Raw genomic sequence first — 25,621 nt, 5'->3', positions numbered from 1 at the left:
CCCGCACGTCAGGGGGACGGTGCTCACGGAGCCGTGCAGATGTTTGGGGGACGGCAGAGGTGGGAGGAGGCGTGGGGAACATAAAAGACGCGATCCACAGCTGTCTGCTTTTAATTATAATTATCCCCTTTCGCTTCCTTTCTGGCTAATGAGGGGGGGGGATTCGATCTTTTTCTCCCTTTTCTCCCCCTCCCTCCTTTTCCTGGAATTGAGGGGTGGAGTGAGTTCAGGGTCCTCCTCCCCGCCCCCCAGCCCCCCCGCTTACTGGGAGAAAGGCAGACTCCAGAGCGTGGGGATAGTGTGAAGAGATTTGCGGGAACAAAGGGAGGACAGGTTTGGGTTGCTGGACACGTCCCTGAGTTGGAGAGACCCCCTCCGCCCCACTGGCACCCTCCCGCCGGCCCCCCAGCCCCCTAGACAAGGAACTCAATGTCTTCCAGCCGGTGAGAAAGGAGCTGAAGGGAGCCCAGGCCTGGAGGGAAGGAGGAGGGAAGGGGTGGGGAGCTGGGGGCGCAAAATTAGTCTCAAAGGATCTTTATTTCTGAGCTAGTGAAGCAGATGTAATCAAGGGGAGAGCAAAGTAATCATAATGGGAGGAATGGGGGGAGGGGGGGCTGAGGCTGGAGTGGGGGGCAGTCTGGCCTTCCCCCACCCGCCCGCTCCGTCTCCCTGCTCCCCTGCTCGGGGTGCGGAAGGAAGCTCCGGGCCTGCGGACTCTGACCTAAGCCCTCGGAATCCCGCCTTCAGAGCTCAGGGACGCAGGCCGGAAGGTGGCTGGGAAGGCACCGGGCAGGAGAGAGGCCCCCCGCCCCGGCTCAGGGAGGCAGTGGGCAGGGGGGACACTGAAAGCAGTGGGGGAGGGTGAGAGAGGGGAGCGGGCAGGGACTCGAGTGGCCTCCAGGTCTGTGGGACAAAAGTTGGAGGGAGATTTGTGTATGAGAGAGGAGGGGAGGGGGCCTTGGGGAAGGGGGGGTTTTGACAATGAACTTGAGACAAACTTCATTAGCATGCAGGCCTGCTGTCTGTCACGTCGAGCTCAGACTGAGTTCCCAGGCCGGGCCGGGAGAGTGGGAGGGAGGGGAGGGAGGGGCGGGGTGGGGGTGACAGAGAAGACGCGGCCATTGTGCCATCCTGGGCGCCCCCCCTCCGCGTCCAGCAGATATTGGGACCCCGGCCCTGGAAACCAGCCCTCGAGTGGCTCTCCCTCCTCTGAGAACAAGATAATTTATCTCCCACTTTGAATCTGTGGTCCCACCCCTCCCGTCTCCCGTCTAGACTTCCGAGCGCTGGCCTTCGCCGCCCCCACCCTGCTCCCCCTCCCTCAGCCCCCAAGTGTCACTTTGTCCTTCACAACTAAGATGTGGACTTGTGATTCGTCCAGCTGACGGAGACGGGGGTCGGGGGACACCCTGAAACGGCAAAGCGTCCTTCTGCCGTCACTCCTCACCCCCCAACCCGGGACGCTCCCGAGTCCGGAGGTCCGTTCGACCTGGCGGGAGACTGGGGACCGCGCGCTCCTGTCCCAGCCTGTCTCTCTCTTCCTCTGGGGATGAGGGTGGCCGGGAGGAACAATAGCTTCCCTCGCCCCTTCCTCCTGCCTCAGGTTAGAAAAGGCGGCGGGAGGAGGTGGGGACGGGCGAGTGACAAAGACCCCTTCCCACACAGGCATGGGAGCGGGAGAGGAGGGGGCGTCCTCCGGGCGGGCTGTCATTTCGGTGGCCGTGGTGTCTCCAGACAGGGGCAGCACCCCCTCTTTGCCGCCTTCCAGGGAGAGCAGCGGGAGAAAGAAAGAGCGAGGCGAGCGGAATTCCTGAATGGACGGACCGATGCTACGTCACCGTCACCGGGCCGCACCCCCGCGCCACGGGAGGCTGGGAGCCGCGAGAGAGGCAGTCGGGCGGGCGGCAGGGGCCACCGAGCCGCCTCTCCTCCTCCCAGAAGCCGGGTGAGTGGCCACGGGAGAGGGTCCTTGCCGCCTCGGCCATGCGGGCTGGGGTGGGCTGGGATCCCCTGAAATCAGTCGGGGCGCCCCACCTGGCCCAACGGCTAATGGAGGCGGGCGCGATCATCAGAGAAAGGAAAGGCTGATGAAAGATTTAAGGGGGGGACCAGAAGGGGTGGGGCGGGTGCGTGCAGGGGTGGTTGGCGGAGCGGGGTCTCCCCTCTTGGGTCCGGGGCGCCCAGGGCAGCGAGCAGAGGCAGCGGCCCTGCCCCGCCTCCAGAGCCTGGGGTGGGGGGGCCCTCCTTCCGCTCGCCCCGGGCGACCGCGAGACAGCTCACCAAGTTTGTCAATGGGATTCAGGGGAGCTTTAGGGTCACGGTGCTACTGATCCCATTAATCTGCCCCTCCCTCTCTCCAGCAGACGGCCAACATCTTAATGCCGGTACCAGAGGAGGGGCGGGAGGGGAGCGGAGTGCGGATGGGAGGGAAGAGAAAATGGTTCTGTATCTGGACTCCTGACCTTTCCTTTCCTGGCTCTGGGCCTCTCCGCCCTACAGACCTCAGCTCTTAGGAAAGGACCAAGTCTGAGGGGCTGGGCGCACGAGGGGGAAAAGGAGCCACGTTCCCCCACAGGGGGAGACCGGAATTAGGGAAAAAATCCAAGAGCATTTTGTGGGATTTAGATTAATTCAATTCCCCCTTCGTCCCCGCTTTTCCCAAGAGCTGACAGGTGGGAAAGGGGCTAAGGGGAGCTGAAAGGCAAGTGAGGTGTTGGGGCCCCGAGCTTTGGGGAAGGAAGGGGTAAGAGCCCTCCCCATCCCCTCCCCTGCCCATCTGATGCCGTCCTTAATCTCTTGTTTTTTCGGAAGGGCCAGGGGATGTAGACAGAAGGCACTGGTGTCCCCACCCGCACGGGGCTTCCCGGGGGCAGGCTGGGACCACTGTGGGGCAGTGGGGGCGGGAGGCCCCCAGACCACTTCTGGTCCCCCAGAGGCCAGATTTCTGGGAGAAGCCGAGGCTGTGGGTCACCAAACATACACACGCTCCATGACCCCCCAGCACAGACCTTGTCACCGTGTTTCCCTGGGCACTATGTGTATGTTTTGGGGGTGGGGTGGGGTGCAGGGCAGGGCTCAGCAGGGAGAGGCACACACAGGGACCCCACGACTCTCTCTGATGAGGGCGGAAGGAGCCGGAGGCCCCCAGCTGTGTCTGTGTCCATTTTCCAAGGGGTCTGCAAGCTGGAGGGTTGGTGCCTCTTTGGCTCGAGGATCATTTCAGAGGGAACATCCCTTTATGCATGGGTGGGCTGGCAGAGCTGAGGCTGGGAGCAAGGGGGGGGGGCATTCCAAGCACTCCTTCTAGAAATCAGGCTTGGAGGTAAGACTTACTCCTGACCCCTAGCCTTCCTTTTTATGATTTCCTCTGCATTAAGGTAGATTATCTTCCTGATTAAAAAAAGAAGGTGAGGAAGTTGTGGAATTGAGTTTGAGGCAGAAGGATTCACCACCTTACCCCTCCCCCCACACACACACACATGCGCGCACACACACCCACTCGCACACACAAATACACTTCCCTTAGTGTTTCAGGAGCCGGGTCACCCAAGTCATTCCCCTAAATAAAAATTCAGCCCGAAAGCAAAATACTGGGCCGGGAGAGTAGGTTCCACACCCAACATCGAAATGAAAAAGCTGCTTTGTATTCTCACCTCTTGTGTGTGTGAGCCTGAGCCGGGGGGAGCAGAGGAGGAGAGGCCAGCTCCTGGATCTGCTCCTGCGGATAGGAGCTCTAGAAAGCTCCCCCGCGATATCCTGAGGGCAGGGCGCTTTACAGCTTGTAATGCGGTCGGATCTGGACGGAAAAACAGAGGCTTGCCCCCGGGTGGGTCTTCCCTTCTGTCCCGAGCAGAGGGGGCTGCGAGGAGAGAGTGTCCGGCTGGGCGAGGGGCTCCTCCTCCGGGACGAGCGAGCAAGCGAGGGCCTTTGCTTCGCTTCGGACGGAGGCACAGCAGGCTGTGAGTGGGGGCTGAGGACACGGGGTCCAGGCAGCTTGGGGCTGGAGAGTCCCCGGGCTGCCCAGGGCCCTGCCCTCCTGCACATCTAGGCTTTTCTCTCCCAGCTGCTGCCCTGTGCTGCCCGGAGGGCTGGTGACGGATGAGGGCAGGACTGTGGAGGAGGGAGAGATGGGAGGGGGCAGGGTGGCAGGGAGATGGGGGGACGGAGAGAACCGGAGCCACTCCAGGACTGTAACCTTCGCATTCTCCTCCTTGACAGGGCTGGGCGTCCGGAAGCAGCGGCCTCGGTCCGGTGTCACCGTCATCGTGGGCGACCACCTTGGCTTTTAGGGTATTTATCTTATTTGTTTGCTTTCAATGGAGGGGCAGGCGGGGGAGCTGGCCCTGTATGGCCTCTGTGTCCTCTCGTTGTCCCCACCTCGTCAGGTCACCCTGCCTCTTCCAGCTGTGGGCTCTGACTTTGCTCCACTCTGATGGCAGTAAGACCTGTGGAGCCTTGATGATGGGAGGGAGCGAGGGAATGAGGGCCCCCCCTGCGCCCAGTTCCGCGAGAGGGAGGAGAGGCCCTGGGGATTCGGGGGGGCCCTTCCCCTTCTCTCAGCGGCTCCTAAGGGCGGCAGCCGGGGGACCCCGGGGAGGCGCGGAGATGTCTGTACCCGGTGACAGGTGAGAGAGGAGAGCGGTGCGGGTTGTGCTGAGCCGGATCCGGGAAGCAGGCACGTGAGGGTGTACGCCTCCTCCGGGAGCATCCGACGCTCCTGCTGGGAGGGCCGAGGACATACCCTGGCGTTTGCCTGTGCGTGTGCACAGGCTTCTGTGCGTGTGTGTGCAGGCACAGCGCCCTTACACACCCACACTTTTGTCCCTCAAGGAGGCCACTTGCGGATGGTGGACCCTCTGCTATCTCTGTCTCCTTGTCCTCACCTCCCCGGCTCCATAGGGCTCGGAGGCGAGCGGGCGAGCGCACCTGTGGGTTTAAGGGAGGACCGGGGGCAGGAGGGGGCAGCGCTCACAGAGGCCGGAGGAATTCTCAGGCTGGCCTCTCACCACGAGAAAAACACTGTCTCGGGGGCAGGGAAGGGCGGCAGCCCCAGCGACAGGATCCTCCAGATTGCGTCCCCAAGCCCTCAAACCTCCTCTGCCCTTATGGAGGTAGACGGATTGGCGTCCCCCGAGCATCAGCATTTCTTTTCCTGCCAATTCTTGCTTTCCGAGTCGCCATCCCACAGACAATGCAAATATTCCATAGCAAAAGGATACTGGGTGGCAATGTTCATAATAAGGATGCACTTAAAAGGCAGAAATAAATACCTGAACCCACCTCCTCCAACCGCGGCTTCCATCTGCGTCCTCAAGGCAAACTCCTCTGGTGACTGAGACAAAGAAAAAATATGCTTTTTATTTAATTACCTGAATATTTCACGAGCGTGGCTTAACGCCAAAATGTATTCTGGACCCAAGGTATAAAAATCTGTCCAAAAGCTGCATCCCGAGAGCACAATTGAGGCCATGTTTTTCTCTACGTGGGCTCTTCAGGCACAGACAATGGGTGGGCATCGGGACGGGGACCGTGGCGATGGGGGTGGGGCAGGCACTGGCAAGGGACAGGCTCCAAGCTGACTGAGACACTTCCACACTCAGATCGACGCCAGGGACTTGGGGGGCTCTCCCCGCAGCACCCCCAGAATCTCCCTGGAAGGACGGGGGTGGGGTCTGCAGGCCATGGCTCTAGAACAGCGACCGCAGTGGAGAGTGCTGTGGGCTCGGGTGGAGGCCTTTTTGGGGACACTGAGGCTGACAGGCCAAGCAAAAGGGGACCTCAGGCCCCCTCTTGCTCTAGCGGCCGCCTCCCTCAGGCCTGCTGCTTCTGGTCCGAGATGGCGGAAGGGTCCCCTGCGGCCAGAGGAGCCGACACAGGCGGCGAGGTGGCCCCACCCCTCCCCTCCCACGCGGATCCCACTGGGGACACGCATTTTGGCAACACCCTCCCTCTCCACCCACAGCGCGTGAGAGCAAACCCAGACTGGCAGGCGCACCCACAGGTGCAGGCTGTCACTCCTGGGCGCCCACCCGGTATCAGACCCCCGAGAGACCCCAATGAATGGCTGTGACGTCGCCTCTGTCCCCGAGGGCGGTCTCCTCTGCTCCCCTTCAAGTAGTTTCCTTTCGGAAGCTGGAGTGCGGGCGCTGGCTGTGCAAACCAAGCCCGGCTAAGGTGCCAGTGGAGGTGGGGGGTGGGTGTCTCTGCCTCCCTCAAGGCTTACAGCCCCGTGCCCCTGGGAATGAGCCCGAGGGGACCCCACTCGCCGCCACCCCTTAGCGGGAGCCCTGGGAGTTCGAGTCTGCCCACACAAAACTGAACAGAACGTTGCTTCATCCGGAATCTGGACAGATAGGGTGATTCCGACGTAAACTAATCTCCATTTTCTTTTGTGGGGACTCCTTAAATGTGGACGCTGTCGGGGTTGAGAACCCACGGCAAGAGGCAGAGGACCTAGCTCTTTATCTAGCTATTTGGGGGAGATTGGGAAAGGTACCCGTTTCTTCCCAGACCTCAGTTTCTCAGAAGGTCCAGCTGAGTCTGATGTTGGCCAATAGGGGTGGGGGTGGGGGCTCTCCACGGGGCAAAGAAACCTTTCTGTGTCTACCTCCCCTACCCCCACAAAATTATAGCGGTGGCTGAAAGAGAAGGAAGGTTCATGCCGATCCCCACTCCGAGCTCACAGCGCTGCTGGGTGGCTCTGGGGTAAGGGGGGGGTGGGGCTAAGCCTGGGCCCACGGAGGGGAGGGGCCCCGCTGGCATTGGTGACAGAAGAGAACGGAGCAGAGCCTGTTGGCGAGCGGGAGAGCCAGCTCTTTCCCACCTGCCACCCCGGCCTGGCAGGCACTGGGCCTCGCAGGCACTGGGCGAGGGGGCTGGGAGGCCGAGAAAGTTCGCCTAAGGTGCTTTTAAGGGACCTTGCGGGGAGGGTGGGGGCAAATGCGGAAATATCTGTAGGGGAAGCTGGTGTGTGTGTGTGCGTGCGAAGTGTAGGCCCTATTGAGGGTTACTGGAATGTCTGGAGGGTATTGGGTATCTTATAAGGGGGTGTGAGGTCGTGTACCTAGAAATATTGGGGGAGGTCTGTAGGTGGGAAGCTGGAAGGCTGGAGGGGCCTATAGTTTCTCTGGGGCCTGTTTTGGAGGGTGCATTTAAGGAGTGCGTCTAGCAGCACGCCAGTAGGGTAGGTTTATCTGTGAGTGTTTGGGGAAGGTTCCACTTTTCTGCAACTGAACTGGGGCAACAGAGACCCCAGTGCACGCCCCCCCCCCCATGCTCCATTTTGAGTTCGAGGGGCACCTGGGAGGTTCAGGCAGAAAAAGCAGGCAGTGGGCACCTGACCTCTTTTCTTCTTTCCCCACTGTTGGCTGCTGTGCTCCCAGTTCTGAGAGGGTAAAGAATTGATGCTGTGGAAGCTTCTAGAAAGCCTTTCCCTTAGGTAAGGGTCCTGAGACCCTCTGGAGGCTGACAGAGGGGGAAAAAAAAAAGCTGTGCCAAGCACAGTCCCGAGACCTGGGGAAATCAGGCTGTCTGCTTCAGCCCCATACTGCCGCTTGGGTAGGGAAACTCAGGCCCCTGGCCTTTATCCTATTTCGAAATGTCCCCCACCTCACAATAATGTAGTGGTTATTCAGACATTCTCCAACCTTTGAGGGGTGCATAAAATGAAACCCATTGGCCACTGGCTTGCATCTAACCAAGGCGAATAGTGTTCAGGCTCGGCTTTGTCCTAGACTGTGCAGAGAGGCGAGGCCCTGGAGTGGATAAAACCGTCTGGCTGGGCCTGCTGGGGAGACCCCAGGTCCCCCGGAGCGCTCCTCTGTTGGCATAGTGTTCAAGGATGGCAGGTGATAGGGATCGGCCCTTACCAAGCAGACACACAGGCTCTAGGTATGTAAGTCGTAGGAGTTTTTAGCAAAGGGACCGGGAGTAACGTGGTTGGAGGGGCGTGACAACTCCGGAAGGGAGTTCGCAGAGCCGAGGACCAACGCGACTCAGCTAGGGCCCCGCAGCTCTCCCAGAGAGCTCTGCCAGGCAGGGAGAATCCGGACTCCCCCTGCGGGGAGACGCGAGCTGCCCCGGGTTGGGACGCTGCGTTTTCTGATTCTCTGGGCCAGATGGGGAGCCAGGTCAGGGAAGCCCGGAACTTCAAACCCCAGCTCTCCAGACACCCGGAGCTGGAGCGGAGGTGGGGGCGTAGGGCTCGCCGTTGGAGGCGCACCAGGAAGGGCAAGGGAGAGAAGGCGGTTGCAAGGGCCTCTGTGGCTGGGTCAGATCTGTGGATGCTGCCCGGGTTAATGCCAGCTGGGACCCTCCAGCCTCCTCCACCTGGAACCTTGGTGCAGCGAGCAGGTTCCGAGAGATGCCCGTCCCCGCACAGCAAAGAGGGAGGCCCTGTCTCGCTCAGACTAACTTCCAGAATCTCTCCCTCCCTGTTTGGGGTTGAAAACCAACAAGACAGGTTTCCGCCCGTCCTGAAAGGTTAGGATCCCAGTCTGGAAGGGATCAGAACACAAGCACAAAGGATATCCTGAGCGGAGGCGGCAGGTGGGGGCAGAATCTCCAGTTATCTGGTTCTTTTTGAGATTTCACCGATCTCTTTTCCCGTCTCTGCCCCCACCCCCACCCCTGGACCTGGTGCAACATGTCTGGGGCCCAAGTGGAAAATGTAGGACCTCCAGAAAGAGGGAGGATTGAGATCAAAACCCCAAATGGCAGCGGATGGGAGATGGCAGGCGGGTCTCGGGGTGGGTGAGGCCGCAGGAGGCTGGGAATCCGCACACAGAGGTAGTAGTTCCTCCCCCACCCCGTTCTGGGGGGGGGAGGGGCGCCCCAATTGCGCGCTCCAGCTCTTCCAAGGCAGGGGAGGGGCGGGGCCGGCGGGGAGACGAGGTGGTGACGTCAGACGTGGCGGAGCCAATCGGAGGCTGGCCTGGGGAGGGAGCGTGAAAGGATGAATGAAAAGTCCGGAGCCGGAGCGCGCCCGGGCCAGAGCAGCGGCCGCCGAGGAGGCGGGAGCTGGGGAGGCGAGGCCCGCCCGGCCGTGCTGGCCGCGGCTCGGCGGAGGCTGAGACCCGCGGGAGCCTGCACCCCGCGCCCGATGAGCCCTGGCGCCCCGGACCCGGGCCGCGGCTCTCCGTGGCGGGAACGCGCCGGGAGGACGGCGCGGGAGAGCTCGATGGGCGCCCTGGGCTCCATGTAAGTGGCCTGGCCGGTTCGGGGCCGCAGGTGGGCGAGCGCCAGCGTCCAGCGTGCCGGCGCGCCCGCCCCGAGGGGCCGGCCGAGCCCCACACCCTCCTCCGGGCTGCCCGCCGGGACCTCCGTGACGATTCCCGTTCTCGATCGGAATCCCCGCCAAGCCCCAGGGGCACCTCCCGCCTCGGGCCCCCCCCCCCCCCCCCGCCTCGGGCCCCCGGCCATTTTCACAGCCTTGGCGGCTTTGTGGACCTCTTTGTACAAAGCCATTTCTCGGGGGGGGGGGGGGGGGGCGCGGTGGGGCCTGGGGCTCGCTCACCTGCACCGCCCGCCCCATCTCGTGGGTGCTCTCCCGGAACCCCTCCCGGGTGGGGTCTCTGCCCTTTTCTTCTCTCCCCGAGGCGCGCTTGGGAGGCTCTGGGGGCGCCCACCCCGCACCAGCCTGCCTCCCTCCCGGTTGCCGGGATTTCCTGTTCCCTGCCGGGACGCTGCCGGGGCTTCCCCCATGATTCGCTGCTCCCCCAACCCCCGCGGGCAGCGGGGTTCCAGCCCTTGGCGAGCTGGGGGTCCCCGCGGCTCCCACGCAGAGGCTTGGTCTGTGGGGCGCGCCCCGCAGCTTCCAAGGGAGGGCGGCGGGGACCCCGTGGGCTGGCCGAGGCCTCCGCCGCGGTCCCTGCGGTCTTCCCGGGTGGCGCGAAAGCCCGCGAGTCGTCCCTCTTCGTGCGGAAGGACCCGCCGAACTCGCGCTTCTGGCTCGGATGGGGAAACCGGGCGTTCGAAGCTTCTCGGGTCCGGGGGCGATCCCTGGGCCTCCACGCCGGCGGCGCCGCGTCCTTCCCACGCCCTTTTCGGTGTCCGTGGTGCCTGTGTCCTGTACTCCGGGTCCCTTTCCGTCTTGGGCTCCGTTTCTCTCTCCGCCCCCACCTCCACCCCTGTGCCCTCTCCCACCTCCACCTGCGGGCGTCCGGGGGCGGGGGCGGCGGCGGCGGCCGGGAGGCTGCGTGGAAGAGGCAGCGGCAGCAGCCAGGAGGCGGGGTTGGTTGTTATCTTTGGTTATCTAGCTGTATGAGTGGTGTGGAGTCTTCATAAAGCTAGATAACCGAAAGTAAAAATAACCCCATACACTGCGCAGAGGGCCCCGGGAAAGCTGGCCGCACGGACGGGCGGGGGGCGGGCTAAACGAGGGGCTGGGGGCGCGAGGACCCCCGGGCCGCGCGGACGAGAGGAGGAACCGGTGGCCCGCGGGCCTCAAGACCGCACCCCAACCCCGGGCGGCGCAGAGGCGCCGCGCGATCTCACGTTAGCCGGGTGCTCTGGAGGGGAAGGCGAGAAAGGGGCGGGGTGGTTACTCAGGATGGGGCGTCCCCCCCCCCCCCACCCCCGGCCAGCCGTCTGCGGAGTGGGTCAGTGCGGGGGGGGGGGGGGGGGTGGGAGGGGGGAAGCCGCTCCAAGGGAGGGATCTGTTGAAATCTGGTTGCAGGGTTATTTGGGACAGTGCCTCAGGCTCCGGGCCCAGGCCTCTCTCGGGGGGCGCTGGCTTATCCACAGCTCTTGCTGGGGTGGGAGCTTTGGGGGAGTGCCCCCCCTCTCAAGGAGAAAAGGAAAGAGCAGGGTCTTTGCTTAAATCGGTTCCTTGAAGCCACATAGGTCTACCCAGCTGGGCTGGGAGCAGAGAATGGAGAATGGCGAGGTGGAGACCAGGGGAGGTTGAACGGGAGGTACAGCCTGGGTTCTGAGCCGGTGGCGTGCTCGCTGTGTCTCAGCCTCCTCGCTTCCGTATTCGTTACTCCTTCCCACCCAGGACCTGAGTCTGGTGTCTTGAAAACTTCTCGTGCCACCATTGTCTTCACTGACCAAATGGCTTGAGTTGGGGTCTTTCAGGACACCCCACCTTCCCACGCCATCCTGGCTCTTAGAAATCGTCTCCAAGAGCACATAGCCTGGAGGAGCTCGAACACAAAGGAATTTGTAGCTTAGTATTTATGCTGCCCAGAGAAAGCAAAGAATTAGAGAGATTAATCAGGGCCTTTCCTAAAAGAATCCATTTATCTGGCCTGACCTAAATATTTTAAGCAAAAGTGTTTGGGTGCAGCTGAGAGGAGAGTGGTCCAGAGTGACTTGGTAGAACAAAAGTGAACGAAACAAAACTAGAAGTGGCCTTGCTGCTTTTATCTCCCCGTTCCACCCCCCCCACCACCTGGCCTTCCAGAACGCGGGACAACTGGACACAATGACCTTGGACTGTCCAGTCCCCGGTGTAAATTTACAGCTTCCTCCAGGAAATGATTTTACAGCTAGGAGATTATGATTCAATTACATATTATGTGGGAGAAATATTGGGGACTCCGAACGGAAACGGGCTTCAGAGAGCCTGGGGCACACGTTTCCTCCCTTCAGAGACCTGGAGGAAGGAGAGATGAACCGCCTCTCGCCTCTCCCTTTTTCAGCTGCTTGGAATTTGGTGTTTTCGGAGGGGGGCAGCGGAGACAGGATTAGGGAGAAGAGAGTGCGTTCAGGCAGGGACCGGGAGTCCCTGACACCACACCACACCTCCCGGTAACAGCCTCCGTCTACGAGCCTCTCTTGGATTCTCAGATGCCGTAAGGTAGCTGTCACTAACCCCATTTTACAGATGAGGAACCATAGACCCCCGTGCGTTGCTAATGTCGCTCCGTAGTTTCAAACCCCAGGGGAAGGACTGGAAGGTAAGGTGGGGATGTATCAGAAGAGGGGATTAGCGCAGCAGGGAAAGGGAAGGCCCGGGAGAGAGGAGAAAGGAGAGAGCCTCGGGCCTGGTTGTGACCGGGGGAGGAGGGGAAGGAGGAAGAGGAGGAAGGTGAAGCACGAGAAAGACAGGTGCTTTTTTTTTTTTTTTTTTAACTCTTCTTGCAGCTGGTTGGAAATGCGTATTTGGATCGGCTGAGACTCATGCGCACAAGACTTCCAACTTCTGTTCTAACCACAGTGGGTTTATATTGTTATCGTGGGGCCTCATTAGCACGGCTGACCACAGGGTCTCCGAAGGAGGACGGGAGGCCTGAGGAAGCTGGCGGGTGGAGGGCTTACACCCTGCAGAACAAGGATCTCCGGGGAGAGGGGACGGAGGCCGGGAGGGACGTGGGGGTGAGTGCGTGCTGCCTGCCTTACCGTACATGTGGTGGTGCGCGTGGGTGTGTGGGCAGGGCTGCGGGAGAGGGGTGGGTGGCTGTGCCGGGGGCTGTGTCTGCTCATGAGGGTGACAAACTCAGTAACTGCTGTGAGGCTGGGTACGTGTGCGACCCCCGTGGGCAGGAGGCTGGGCTGTCAGATCACGGATGCCTGGCTGCACCTAGGTTTAAGTCCACCGGAGGAACAGACACTCTGGGATCCGGGAGGCTCCTCGAAATGCAGACATCGCCGTGACACCACGGAGTCCTGCTGCCTGCCTCCCCCAGCCTTTATGGCAGCTGAACCCGCTAGGAGCACTGGGGGAGTGGGGGTGCAGGGGCCTCGCTTGAAAGGGGTTCACAAGGGCCTCACCGGTTACCGGTTAGAAAATTTCTTTCTGGCTATCAACACACTTCTGTCTGTGTCCACGAGTTTTTAGTTCTATTCTTCAGATCTTGCAACATCCACCCATTCCTACTGGGAACCAAGTTCTAGGCTGGTTTCTTTACCCATTTCGGTCCCCTGCCCTCATTCCAGCGCCCTCCTATTGAATTCTGAGTCCCAGAGTTCAAAGGCAATTTTCTCCTCAGTATCTGACTCAAGTTTTACATCATCACTCACACCCTCACCTGGGTCAGTTTTTCCCCAATTCGAGGCATTGCAAGGTCTCTCCAGTCGTGAGCATCATCACCATCAGCAAGCCTGGGGAGGGACAGAAATGGAAACAGCCTGTGTGACTGAATGGGCGTCTGTGCTTCTGCGTGTCATTCACCAGCTACGATATCTCTGAGCTTCAGTGGGATGTTCACATAAGGGGGAGAAGAAGATGTGCGCTCAGGATTGTTACATGGAGCAGACAAGGAATTGTATGTAAAAGATCTTGTAATATGTTATGGTATCCATGCGCAGAGAGTAATTCTCAGGGTACAGAAGGGTTAAAGGCCACGGTTTAGAACAAGGATTTGAAAGCATACGGTTGATCTCAGAATGCAAACAGGGTAGCTTTTCAGTATGTTCTTGACTGAGGATCTCACAACATTTAAACTTGAGGAAGTTCCTCCTTTTCCAGCTTCGGAGTTGAGGAGGGACTCCTCGGGACCTGGGTAGGCAGTGTCTGAAGCGTGGGGAGAAGGAACAGCCTTCGAGAAGCCTGTTAAGAGGCTAGAGTCCGCAAGGGCAGAAGGGCCATTGTGTTTTCTGTTCTTTACGGATCTTACCACCTACTGGTAGAGAGCTTACAACTGGTAAACTGAGTTATGGAGATAGAGAATGTGGCACGGGTAAATGGTAACTCCAAGTGTACTCCATTAAGTTTCCAGAGTGACAAAAAACACAGGTGTTAAATTTAAGGACCGGTTAGGTAGTGGGTAGAATCAACCAACCAAATAGAGACCTGCCTACCAGCATACAGACTGAGCAACTTTAAGAAGAGGTGTTTTCTCTCCTCTTGCCTCTCAGCCCCCACCCCTACCCCAACCCCCAAGTCAATTCCCAAGGCTAGTAACCCACCAGAGAAGCATAGGCCCCTCTGCGTTCTTCTGGGTCTGGAAGTCCTTCTTGAAGTCTGCAATTCCCAAGGTTTGGGAATTGGAATATTCTGATATCTATTTATTCCCCACCTTCCCACCCTAATGCTCTGGAGACAGATTGACCTTTCCGCCTTCCTTCCTTTGCTATCAAGACCTCAGAGATCATGGGGGGTTATGGCGCTGGCTCATCCAGGGGCAGGTGTGCCAACTTCCCTGCAGGATAAATGAATTTAGGTTAATGTTTTAAAAATCATTGGAGGGAAAGAGTAGACAAAAGTATGAGAACCATTCTTGGAGCTTTGAGGAAAATGAGAAGCAGGGTTATAGAAGGTAAAGGTGAGTAGCTGCATATTCAGGTGGGAGAGAGCTGGGAGAAACAGGGGAGCCCTTCATTGCCACCCAGGCTCTCCCAAGGCTCCGAGTGACACCCCCCTCCTCCTGCCCTAATCCCCCCATTAAGGCTGCTCTGAGTTTGTTATGACAGCGGCTGAAGGCAGCTGAATTGCTGTTTGCTGTGTCTGCTAATTGGACTGAAGGGTTGGAATCTGGACACTGAAAGAGACCATTGTTGCTGTTTACCTTCTACAACTGCCTCCCTGGGGACCTTCTGGGTGAAGGGGAACAGCATGCCCCCAGGGTCATTGCACCCATGCCCTGTCTCTACACAAGGGCCTGGGATGGGGACGCAGTTCGTCTCCCTGCCTCATCTCATTGGGACGGTTTGAGCTTCCACAGCACCAAAGAGGCAAGCTCGATGCCTGAGTCGGTCTCCAATCCAGATCAGGCCTGGGGCCACCAGGAGGTCCCAGGAGATGCTTTCCTTCCTGCTTATTCCCTTCCTCTTCAGGGGCCCTGGCTTTCCCTCTCCCTCCAGCTCATCAGGCTTAACCCCTGTACTTTTTCTTATGTGCTTTCTTCCAGGCCAGTGATTCTCAACTTGGTTATGCACTAAAACCACCTGGGGAGCATTAGGAAAAAAAACTGACGTTGGGGTCCAGCCCCAGGCCAATGAAATCAGAGTATCTGGGACTGAGGCCTAGACATTGGTATCATTTAAAAGTTCTCTCCGTGTTTCTAATGTGCAGCTAGGGTTAAGAACCACTGATGTAGGCTTACCTCTCTGCCCTGGGACACACACACACACACACACACACACACACACACACACACACACACCTGTGCACACATACACAGGCACATACATGCCCTTTCCTATTTCCCTGCCTTTCCTCTCGAGCTCTTGATGGTTATAATACAACTGAGCAGATTGTGTATCGTCAACTATGCGTCTTTCCCAACCTTATTTCTAAACTCCTTGTAGGAACCTTAGAATTTAGGATGGAATTTAGAGGTCGGTACCCTGTCAACTGCCTCAACCCGAGCTCTTCCCCAAGAGCAGGAACGATGACTGTAACTCCCTGTGGATTTCCAAATAGGATCCAGATGGAGACTGAGTTAACCTATGACCCTTAAGTCGTTAGGGATGAAGGGGTGTGAGGTTCAGAGTTGCAGGGACCCTTGGGCTCCTCCTCCCCCCAAGTAGCACTGGCAATTTGGACATCTTCCCAGAGGAGAGACTTTCCTCGGGGGTGTCTGCGCCCTTGCTTACTGTTTCCCAATGTTTCCGCTTCTTCTCTTCCTTTTAGCTTCTCACCTGGGGCGGGTGGGTGCTCGTCACCCTCCCGCCCGCTTTCCTCCACTCCTGGGCCAGAGCCGCGTCCAGCACCACGGACAGCTCCCGGGCGGTGAGTAGCCGGCCTGCAGGCCCCCTTTGGGAGGCTTACGAGGGGGTCTTCTCTCCTCTCTAGATTTTATAATCTGTGGGGACTGTTTGCAGGCAGCTGCGGGGTCTCAGGAAGAGGGAAAAGCTGAGGGCAATTGGCATTCCATCTCCAGGAAATTGGGTCTGTCCTCTTCGGGGAGTGGGAACTGAACGGTGCGGGGGTGGGGTGCTGTTGCAGCGGTGGGAAGGATGCGAGGTGGATGCGGGAAGTGTGTACCCTAAACTCATGTAAGGTCAGCCAGAGCCAGGATGAGCCTCCGCCCTATATCCCTCATTTTACAGATCCCAAGAGAGTGGAAGAGTCATGCCCAAGGTCACTCAGCTGGGTGGTGGAAATGCCAAGAGGCAGCCTCCTCAAGTCCAGCCCGGCCCTGCCCACTGTGTCTGATGTGTCCTGTAGGAACCTCCCTGCCTGACTCGCGTGCGTGCGCAGGCCTAATGCTGGTCGGGAGGGTCACAGGTTGTCCTTGCACGGAAAGGGACAGAGCACGTGTCTGGGCGTGTGAGGTGTCCACACAGGCCGGGAAGAGGTGGGCCCAACTGCTCTCTCTGTCAGAGGTTTGCAGGGGAGGCCTCAGAGAGAAGCACAGGGGAAGGCATACCTAGCAGTGGCTGGCAAGCCCACGGGGAAAGGGGCAGCCATCTGCCAGGGCACAGAGGCCAGCGGATGGCCACAAGGAGTCTCCAGAGGCCAGCAAGAGCCACGCAAACTGGAACGGGGCCTGGGAAAGGCCCTTCTGTGTGCCCAGGCCTGCTCCTCCGACACTGGGAGCCCAGAAACAAAGGGGCTATTCTCGCTAGGATGTGATGCCGCCATCTCCGGCTGGCAGTGCCAGGTGGTGGGGGCATCAGGGGGTGTCAGTCTATTATGCCCCCCCCCCCAACTCTTAGGTCCTCTGGGGCTGGATGTTGGGGAGGTGGGTGTTCCATGCTATGTTGCCATGGCAACCGCCCCAGCCCCCACCTTCCAAAGCACAAAGAGAGACAGCTTTCACCCCCACCCCCAGGAAGAACCTGGGTCTGGTTGGGAATCTTCCCTTGGGAATCCTCCTTTCTGAATCACAAGCCTTGGCATGCATGAGCATCAGCCTCCTTTCAGCACTGGAGCCGCACAGGCAGGGAGGCTGGTGCATCCAGAGACTCTGGGAAGGTTGTGCGAGGGAGCCGGAGTCCCCTGTACTTAACCCTCTCCACCCTCAAGCTCTCCTGTCCCTCACCTACAGCCGAGGCCATCCTCAGCCTTCTAAGGTGATGGGGCCTTGACCTTCTGCTCTTTCCCAGAAGCGAGGGACACCCTGCTACCCCCAGCCAGCCTCCAGGCTGTGGGAACGGGAGAAGAGGAGGGGGGTCATTCCTGCCACCCTCCGCCATTACTCATTAGGCATTCTGCCCCCTCCTTCCGCTCGTTAAGCCTGATTTGCATACATTTGCATAATACAACTCATTTGCATTCCAGGAGGCTCATGGTAGGAGCCAGAAAAAAAGGGGAGGGGGTTGGAGAAGAGAGAAAAGGGGAGAGATTTTGTTTTCATCAAAGTGTGTGTGGGGGGGGAGGTGGCAGGAAGAGGACAGAAATAAAAACTCACACTACTTTCTTTCTTCCCTTCTGCCGTCCCTCCCTGAGCTGGACTCAGATGCCAAAGAGAGATGCCAAGGGGCCGGCTTTTCTGTCCTTTTTTGTCTTGCTTCCTCCGGCCTTGGCTCCCCAGCCTGGCCCCCCACCTTGTTGGGCTCGGGCTTCAGAGAGAGAGAGAGAGAGGGCAGGGGTAGGAGGCAATGCTGTGGGAACGGAAGCGGAGGGCGAGTGAGGTCGCCATGTGAGGCAGCTGGCACCCCTAAGATGGCGGGCTCTGACAGGTGGACGGACGTGGCGGGGGCTGAGGCCCCGGGAACCCAGGAAGGACTTGCTGGCTGGCCGGGAACATGGCTGAGGCTCCTTGCTAGTAGAACTGGGGAGAGCGGACAGGAGGGATGAGGCATGGCAGCCCCAGAGGAGAGTGAGGCTGGCACAGGAGCAGGGCTGGTGGGGCGGCCTCCCGTTCACTCACAGACCCCATGAGCACCCGGTGGTCAGAGGACTTGACGGAGGATCTTATGGACTGGGTGATGCACAAAGACTGGGGGGGGGGGGTGAGAACTGGGGGGAGGGTAAGGTGTGGGCAGGCAGGACCGCCTGCCAGTTTGAGGGTCTCTCTGGGGCCTTGAAGGGCTGTCGTGTCCTCGAGGTGGAGCTCCAGGTTTTCCCTGCTCAGCCCGGCGGTCTGGCTTCCCTCGTCTCGGCCCTTGTGAAGCTACACCCTGGAGACCACCCACGGCCCCGCCAAGGGCCCACCGCCCACCCCCACCTCAGGCCAGGAGACCTCTGCAGCGCAGTCCCCGCTGGCCCCGGTCCTGCCTCCTCCTGTGGCCTTTGGCCCTCCTGTTACATCCTCGCTCATGCGTCCTGGGTTCTGCTCATTCATTCTTCCAGGTCTTCATTTGTGAGTGCTCCCCAGGGCTCCACGGTCCTGCTACGTTTATCGCGTCAGCCATCGTGGGCTCTAGACTTCTAGAAACCTGCCCGCTTCACAGGTTCTGGCCTCTCTGAACTCCAGATCTGTCCCCTCACTGCTCTGTGTGTGGTCCTGCCCTTAGCTCCTGGGGCAGAGGCTGGAGAGGTGCCCCTGCTTGGGTTCCACCCAGGCCCGAGCAGCAAGGTGGGCTGGGAGCACTCCTGTGCTTTTGGCTTCCCTGGTGGCGAAGAAGCCAGCCTCCCTCCCAAACCGCAAGGTGGCCACTCCCCAGACGCGGTACAGGGTCCCGGTGCTCACTGGCTCAGCATGTGCTCCCGCCTCCCCCCTCCACCTGCGGTGTCACCAAACTGCTAGGCCCTCGGGTCCCTCCCCCTCCACATCACCCACGTGAGCACCATCCCTTCCTCCTGGGCAGCGCCTCTCGCACCCACACCTTCCTTTCGCTTGGCCCCTGCCTCCGTGGCTCATTCCGTCAACAGGCGTGGGCCGAGTGCCGCTGGGTGAAGGCGGAGGTGGGGTTCGGGGCCGCTGTGCGGAACCAGCAGTCTGGCAGGGAGGGCGGACAGGCACCACGGGACACCGGGAGGACCGTTGTCCTGAAGACCTGAGCCAGGCTCCAGGGAGCATGGGGCCGGGCAGGCAGGGAGGGCCTCCTGGAGGGGCCGGGGAGCAAGTGGTGACAGGTGAGCAGGAGGTCGTCAAGTCCAAGGTGTGAGGGAGCGGGCGGTGGTGAGGGGCCAGCTGATGTGAGGGGAGGGAGGAAAGAGCAGGCTGGGCTGGGGACGGGGCTGTCGTCACAGGGACTCTGGGCTGGGAGGAGATGGGGCAAGGAGGCTGAAGTTGGTTACCGAGGGAGCCTCATGTGCCCCAGCAGGGGGGCTGGACTTGCAGGGTGCTTAGCTGACAGCCTCAGAGATGCCGTGTATGGGGGGGGGGGGTTGGACGGCGAGCAGCACACGGCCCCTCCCAGGAGGGACAAGGACACGGCATCCAGCTGCCCGCTTAGCCCAGTGCCCAGCCGGACGTTTCATTGGCTCCTGCTTAGTTCTGCAAATGAGGGAGCAGAGGCCTGGGAGCCCCCCAGGAAGAGTCTCTGCCCCTCCCCCAGACTCACCCCACCGTCCACATGCGTGCCCCGGCTTACACAGGGGGTAGGCCAGTGGGGGCTTCCTGGGAGAAACACGGGTGCCCCGGGGGCAGCACAGGAGATGGGCCGCTGGGGACTGAAGAGCAGAGAGGGGGCTCAGCCCTGGAAAGTCCCTGGGAGACGGGGTGCGGGAAGGGGTGCGGGCTATCAGGCGGGGAGATCCTTCCTGGAGAAGGTGACGGAAGGCTGGAGAGGCATCTGAGGAGCTGCTGTGGCCACCGGGGGGAGGGGGAGAGGGAAGTGGGGGGGCCGGCCCCCGCCCCTCCCCCAGGCCCAGCCTTTGCACAAAGGCTTCTCTGTGAGTGGCCACGGAAGTGGCCTTGTCAGGTGAGGGGGCTTAGCTCCCGGGGCTAAGGGGTGGGTGGAAGGGGATTGGAGGAGGGGAGGGCTGAGGGGTAGCCTCAGGCTTTAACCAGATCTGGGAAGGAAATGGAGAAGCTGACACCTAGCCAGAGGCTCACAGTGAGGCCAGTGAGGCCCTGTCCGAACCTTCCCGGGACAGGCTCCTCTCCACGGTCCCGTCAGGCCCCGCGGGCCCCCAGCAGCAGGGTCCTGCTGCCCGCCTTCTTCCTTGCTGTAACTCCCTCCACCCCGGGCCCTCTAGCCTCCCTTCCTGCCCTTTCACGGGGCTCCCCAGCTCCTGCATGGGGCTCCCCCCCCCCCCCCCCCCGCTCGCTCGCTCGCTCGCTCGGGGAGGGCTGTGTTGGGAAGGTAGAAAGAAGCCAGGGCCCAAAAAGAGGCGCGAGGCTGCCTTAGACTCCACACCCAGTCTTGTCCTCCCCCGGGAAGGTTTCTCTCGTTGCCTGACCTGAGTGCCGCCTGCTGTCAACCAGCGTGTGGATAGACCCCTGCCCCACCCCCAACGCCTTGTTGCGCACACTGTTCCTTGTAATAAGTGTGTGGCTTTGGGCCCCCGGAGCAGCAGAATGGCAGCGGGCACCTCGTCGGGCTGCAGGCTGCTCACAGGTTGGATAGCAGGGCTCCATCCACAAGACGGACAACAGAAGGAGGTTTTGGTTGTCGACTCTGAATCAGACAGGCCGGTCAGGAGACCCTGGCTTCCCTCCCTTGCTAGCTAGGTGACCTTAGGCAAGTCACTTACTGTCTTTGGACCCTAACTTCCTTCCACGGTTACTCCGAGGGATCAGTTGGGTCGGTGTGAATGAGGGTGAGGCCATGTGCAGGTGGACAGTGCTAATTCTAGAGGGACACAGAGTTAGAGGGGCCACTGAGGTGGGGACAGACTGGAAGGGCTTCTGCGGCTTGGAAATGAGGGCACGGATCGCTGGGGAGGAGGGGACCGGGAGGGACTCGAAGTCCGTGATGAAGGCCTGTCTGAGGGCGGGGCTGGGCTCCGGGCGCTGCCCAGAGCTCTCGTGGGCTCAAGCAGGCAGGTGTCTTGGTGGCCATCCTCCTCAGGAAGAGCTTCCCCTTAGGGCCGGTGTAGACACCGTCCAGCAGCCCTGGGAAGAGCGAGGGTGGGGTGAGGGTCCCCCACAGTGTCCTAACCCTGCTTGCTTCCCGCAGCCCGCATCTCGTCGTTCTCCAGAGGGAGCGCTAGCCGGACATCGTGACGCTCCAGCCAATGAGCCCAACGTGGTCCCTCCGAGCCCTGCCGCCCAGCCCAGGACTCTCTCAAGTCCCCGATGATCTTATGCTCCTCAGCATTGTCAGGAGTGAGCTGAATTCAGACTTACTGAGGTCCCTCAGCCTATGGGCCAGGGAGACTTTGAGCAACAGGGGCTTTTGTCTCGAAGCGGTCGTTCCTTGTTGTACAAGCAAGAGCTGGGAGGAAGGATGGTTTGGGCATCATCCCCCACTGATAGCAGTGGAGCCTGTAGGCCTGCAGGGAAGGACCAGGCTGAGGCTGGCATATGGAGGGAGAGCCCTGGGCACAGGGGCATGAGCCTCACCCGGCCAGGGCTACCTTCTGCCGGGTTTGTCCATCTGGCACCAGCTGGCTTTCCAGCGCTGCCCCCACAGCCAACCGGACTCCTTCTGCTTCTGTTGCCATAGCAACTGGCTGCCATCTTGTACTCGGGGCACTATCTCCTATCTGGATTTTCCCATGGGGTTCCTGGAGGATGGGACGTAGGTCTCCAGCGATGTATCCCTTCCTCCTGATAGCCATCCAATAAGAATGGCCACGATGGGGGCCAACGACATGTCAGGCTCTATGCTAAGTACTCCCTACGTGTTATTTAATACGGCAGAGAAAGCATCCATGTGATCAATTTAAAAGGTTCCCAGTTTCTTGTTTCTATGACAGACCTTTCCTCTCTCCAACCAGGAAACACCACGATCTTGCTTATTCTGTCTTGCAAGGTCCTTCCCAGTGTCTAACTGAGACCTGTTCTGCTGAAGTACCAGTTCTCTGACCCTGGGCTTGACATGGCTAATTTGAGAGGTAAGGAACGGACTGTCACCTGCTTTAGTCACTTTATTGGGCTTCGTGGACTCCAACTGATGGCCTAGGGAAACACACATGGGTACCTTGGTGAGGTCTGAGTGCCCCTTAAAGACTTGGGGACACAAGTCTGCAATCTTTTGTTCAGAGGGGCACCTGGCTGGCCCAGTCAGTAGAGCATGCGATTCTTGATATCAGGGTCATGAGTTCAAGCCCCACATTGGGTGTGGAGGCTACTTAACAATAAAACAATGATAATAATAATTAATGAGTGAATAAAATCTTGTTGGGAGAAGGGGAGTCAGTGTCACAAAACGCTTTGAAATTTCCCTTCCTTGCCCCCATCCCCACCCAAAGAGAAAAGCCAGAACCAGAGGCCATCGGAAAGGGCTAGTCTCTCAGGCCCTCAGCAGGGGGGAGTCCCCTAGGAAGGCAGGCTCCACGCTCCTGCCACTGGGGAGGTCCCAACAGGGTCCCTGAGAGATCCTGAGATGGTAAGAATTCCCTCCCTCTGGAGCTCCAGCACAAGGCAGAGAATGGTCACCTTGACCTAGAGGGGCATCTCTAAGGGGCACTGAGCAGGGGCCAGCTTTGCTGAGGGAATCTCCAATGAGGGGCAGGTGGGGAGAGAAAGGAGGCCATTCTCAACTGAGGCAGGGTGGGCTGGCGGGGAGGGGCTGGGGATAATTTATGATATCATTGTTTCCCCGCCCCGCTTTCCCAGCCCCCCTTCCCAGCCCCCTGCTACTGTACTGTTGCTAGGAGATGCTGGCTGTCGGTGTCTGGGCTGGGAGGGCGGAGCCGACAGACCCTGCTCCGTCTGGACTCCTCCTCCCCACCTGCGGGGGAGGGCCTGCTCTGAGCTTCACCCACCACCCCTCCCCAGGCCCCGACACGCACCTTCTCTTCTGTTGTCCCCCAAATCTAGCCAGCCTGGGGCTCGTGGGGCTCGTGGGGCTCGTGGGGCTCCCGGGCGGCCTGAGGATCTGGGGCAAGGAATGGGACAGTGAGCAGTGGAGGGAGAGGCTGGCAGACTCAGCGGGGGTGCTTAGGAGTGGCCGGCTCACCTCAGGGCCTCTGGGAGCCAGCCCGGGGCAGGACGAGTGCCGGGGGAAGTCGGAGGCCTCGAGGAGCCCAAGTTCGAGGGAGACAAGTCTTTCCCTTTGGGGAGCTACCAGTACAATGGGTGAGGCAGACCCCATCCACACCCCTCCACGGTACCGCCCCAGTCAAGGTCGGGGGCCTGTAAAGACCATGTTTAGGGGCAGGGGTGGGAGCGAGAATGGAGGTAGGGCAGGCAGGGACGTAATGGGCCTTCTGGTCTGAGCGGAGCTGGGCAGCGCAGGGGCTCGGACCCCCCCCTCCTCTTCCGGAGATTCTCTTTTCAGATTTTAAAGCCCTTGGAGAAGTCAGATGGGGTGAACCTCAGGGACTCCCGAAGCCGCTGGCTCCTGACCCCGGCCGGGGCAGGGGAGGGAGGCCGTGGCCACGGTTGTGCCCCTAACGCAGATTTCTGTGTGGCCCCTGCTCGTCCTGTTCATTCCTAGGTGCTGAGGCTCCTAGGTCTCCCCCACCCCAGGAAGGAAGAGGCTGACCTCGATTCCACACCCACTTGCTCACGCGAGCCCTCCCGCAGCCGTCTTCTCTGTCAATCTGCTGCCAGGCCTGGAGTGGTTCTGTCCTCCACTTGGCAAAGCTGCAGTCAGGGCCCCACGAAGGATGTGTGGGTCACCCCGCGTCACGGGGCTGGTAAGTTGGGCTTCAGATGGGGCCCGGTGGGTCCCCCGCAGAGGCTGCGTCCCTCCCCTGTGGCTCCAGCAGAACACCTCCTAACACACTCTGAGTGACTGAGGGGCGGAGCCCGTGGGCAGGTGGGAAGCCGCAGGATGCTATGGCCCTCTTTGGGGGTGAAGACGGGACTGGAGAAGAGACCACAGTTGCTGCAGAAATCACCCAAACCTTCCCAGGTTTGTCCTTGGCCAACGGAAACATGTTCCCCACCTGGTGCCGAGTCCCTTGGGCCTTTACCTCTCCCCTGCTGGGGACCTGAGTCCCTCGCCCTGTCATGGCCTTGGGCAGAGCTCCTGGAAGACACGCCCAGTCTCAGCCCTCCCCAGCCCCCTGCCTTTCTGGTGGAGGGGAGCTCCGAGGGCCGCTGGACACTCTCCCTGGAATTCTGTCCTCTGCTTCCTGCTAAGGTCTCCATCCAAAGAGAACCTTTTTCACTCTTGCCATTTTTTTCTTTTCAGACCGAAAAGAAGGACTTATTGCACCCAGCTGGCATGGGTTGCCTCTGAGAAGCCCTCCTGGATTGATCGAAGTGGCAAGACCCCAGCTCCATCCTGGGCTGCCCGTTACACCCGGAGCCACCCGGGAGAGGACTTCGTCCCACCCTTGCTCCCGCGGCCACCGCTGTCCACCCTGGTCCATCCCAGTTCCTGTGGCGTCCGAGCTGAGAGTCCTCTGAGATGGCGGTCCCGTCTCAGTTCTAATAAAGACTCCTGAATGTTGAACCAGTCCGGGTGGTGGTGATGTACCTGGGCAGGGTTGGGAGGGGAGGGCTCCCTCGGAGAGACCCTTGCTGGGGGAGCCCCTGTTGCAGCAGAAGGGGGAGGGGAGCCTCACTAAGACAGAACTCCCCGCTGTGGGTGTGGGCGGGGGGGAGTGAAGACCTCCTCAGCTCCTTCCACTTCTGTCAGCCGTCCCAGGGCTCCTGGCAATGCCATCAAGGCTCTGGTCAGTCCCAGCTCAGAGTGCTGGGCAGATGCTCCCAGCAGCTCCCCAAATTGTAGTTTGAAACCTGGATTTTTTTTAAGCTTATTTATTTATTTTTTGGGGAGGGAGGGACAGAGAGAGAGGGAGAGAGAGAATCCCAGGCTGGCTCCGTGCTGTGAGCGGAGTCCTACGTGGGGCCCGAATTCACAAACCGTAAGATCGTGATCTGAGCCAGAATCAAGAGTTGAATGCTTAACCGACTGAGCCAGGCAGGCGCCCCCAAACCTGGAATTTTTCTAAATAAAAAGGCTTGAGATCGTGTGCATGGCACACTTTCAACAGCACAAAAGGGAAAGTATGTCTCCTTCCCACCCCCGTCCCCGGCCACCCACCTCCTGTCCCAAGAAGCAACCACTGGTCCCCGGGTCCTCCCGGAGACAGTCCATATGCATCTAAGCACATATGTCTACAGCCTCCCCCACCGCTTTCATTTAAACACTGACCACAGCATTTTTAGCCCCCTAGGCCAGGACTCCTAGCCTGAGGTCAAGGTGAACCTCAGAGGAGGCTGGCATCTGCTGGAATTCCATGCAGAATGCTGGCTAGGCACCTGTACCCTGCTTCTTGGAAGAAGGGACACATTAAGGCCACCTGCTCTAGTCCAGCTCTCCATTTTACAGAGGAAACTGACGTCGGCGAGGAGAAGGGCTACGTCCAGGGTCCTCAGCATGGTGGGGGCCCGTCGGAAGAATGCCAGGCTCCCTGCACCTGCGCACCAAAGAGCCCCAGGGTCTCTTGCCAGAACAGGGTCTCTGAGGGCTGACTCAGGCCCAGGATGCAGCCAGGAAGAGGCATTTCCATTTGTATCACAAATGTGGCTTATTTAAGAGACTGAGCTTGGGCCCCCCAGGCCTGGCTAGTGCTTCTGAGGCTCCCAACCCTCCCTTTGAGACCCTCCATGCTGTCCAGCCTTGCAAGGACCCCCTGCAGTCCCCCACCCCGCACCGGGTCAGTCTCTGGGGAGGAGGGGTGAACAGGGACAGAGTCTGGCCTGGGGTCAGCATGATGCGCCCAGCTCCGGTCTGAGCACCAGTCTTCACAGCCTCCTTCTCCTCTGGGTATTGGGGACCCTGTGCGGGGAGAGGCAGCCAGTGGCCTCCCGGCTCGCAAAGGAGGTTTCCGGTG

The 25,621-nt window shown here is 60.0% G+C and overlaps 1 protein-coding gene across 14 annotated transcripts; it reads left to right on the top strand.

Moving 5' to 3' along the window:
* The first annotated feature begins 1,363 nt into the window (after positions 1 to 1,363).
* On the top strand, positions 1,364 to 24,234 carry LOC147572205 (uncharacterized). 14 transcript variants are annotated; one of them, XM_086694648.1, is made up of 10 exons: positions 1,497 to 1,603; positions 1,769 to 1,945; positions 4,219 to 4,290; positions 15,518 to 15,616; positions 15,937 to 16,075; positions 17,907 to 18,134; positions 20,842 to 20,990; positions 21,605 to 21,721; positions 23,269 to 23,470; positions 23,971 to 24,234. In XM_086694648.1, exons 1-7 carry the CDS (start codon positions 1,550 to 1,552, stop codon positions 20,886 to 20,888), a joined length of 816 nt encoding a protein of 271 aa, XP_086550774.1. In that variant the 5' UTR covers positions 1,497 to 1,549; the 3' UTR covers positions 20,889 to 20,990; positions 21,605 to 21,721; positions 23,269 to 23,470; positions 23,971 to 24,234. The 14 variants fall into 14 exon arrangements, 5 of the variants coding, with proteins under 5 accessions (XP_086550774.1, XP_086550777.1, XP_086550776.1 ...); XM_086694651.1 differs by lacking the exons at positions 15,937 to 16,075; positions 17,907 to 18,134 and adding an exon at positions 12,209 to 12,318; XM_086694650.1 differs by lacking the exon at positions 17,907 to 18,134 and having other exon boundaries at positions 1,500 to 1,603.
* The last annotated feature ends 1,387 nt before the right edge of the window (positions 24,235 to 25,621 follow it).

The sequence above is a fragment of the Puma concolor genome, chromosome E4 (assembly GCF_028749965.1).
Source record: "Puma concolor isolate L17-30 chromosome E4, mPumCon1.1.hap2, whole genome shotgun sequence".
Taxonomy (NCBI): Eukaryota; Metazoa; Chordata; class Mammalia; order Carnivora; family Felidae; genus Puma; species Puma concolor.
Note: the sequence above shows the minus strand (reverse complement) of the source record. Positions and strands in the feature narration are given on the sequence as shown.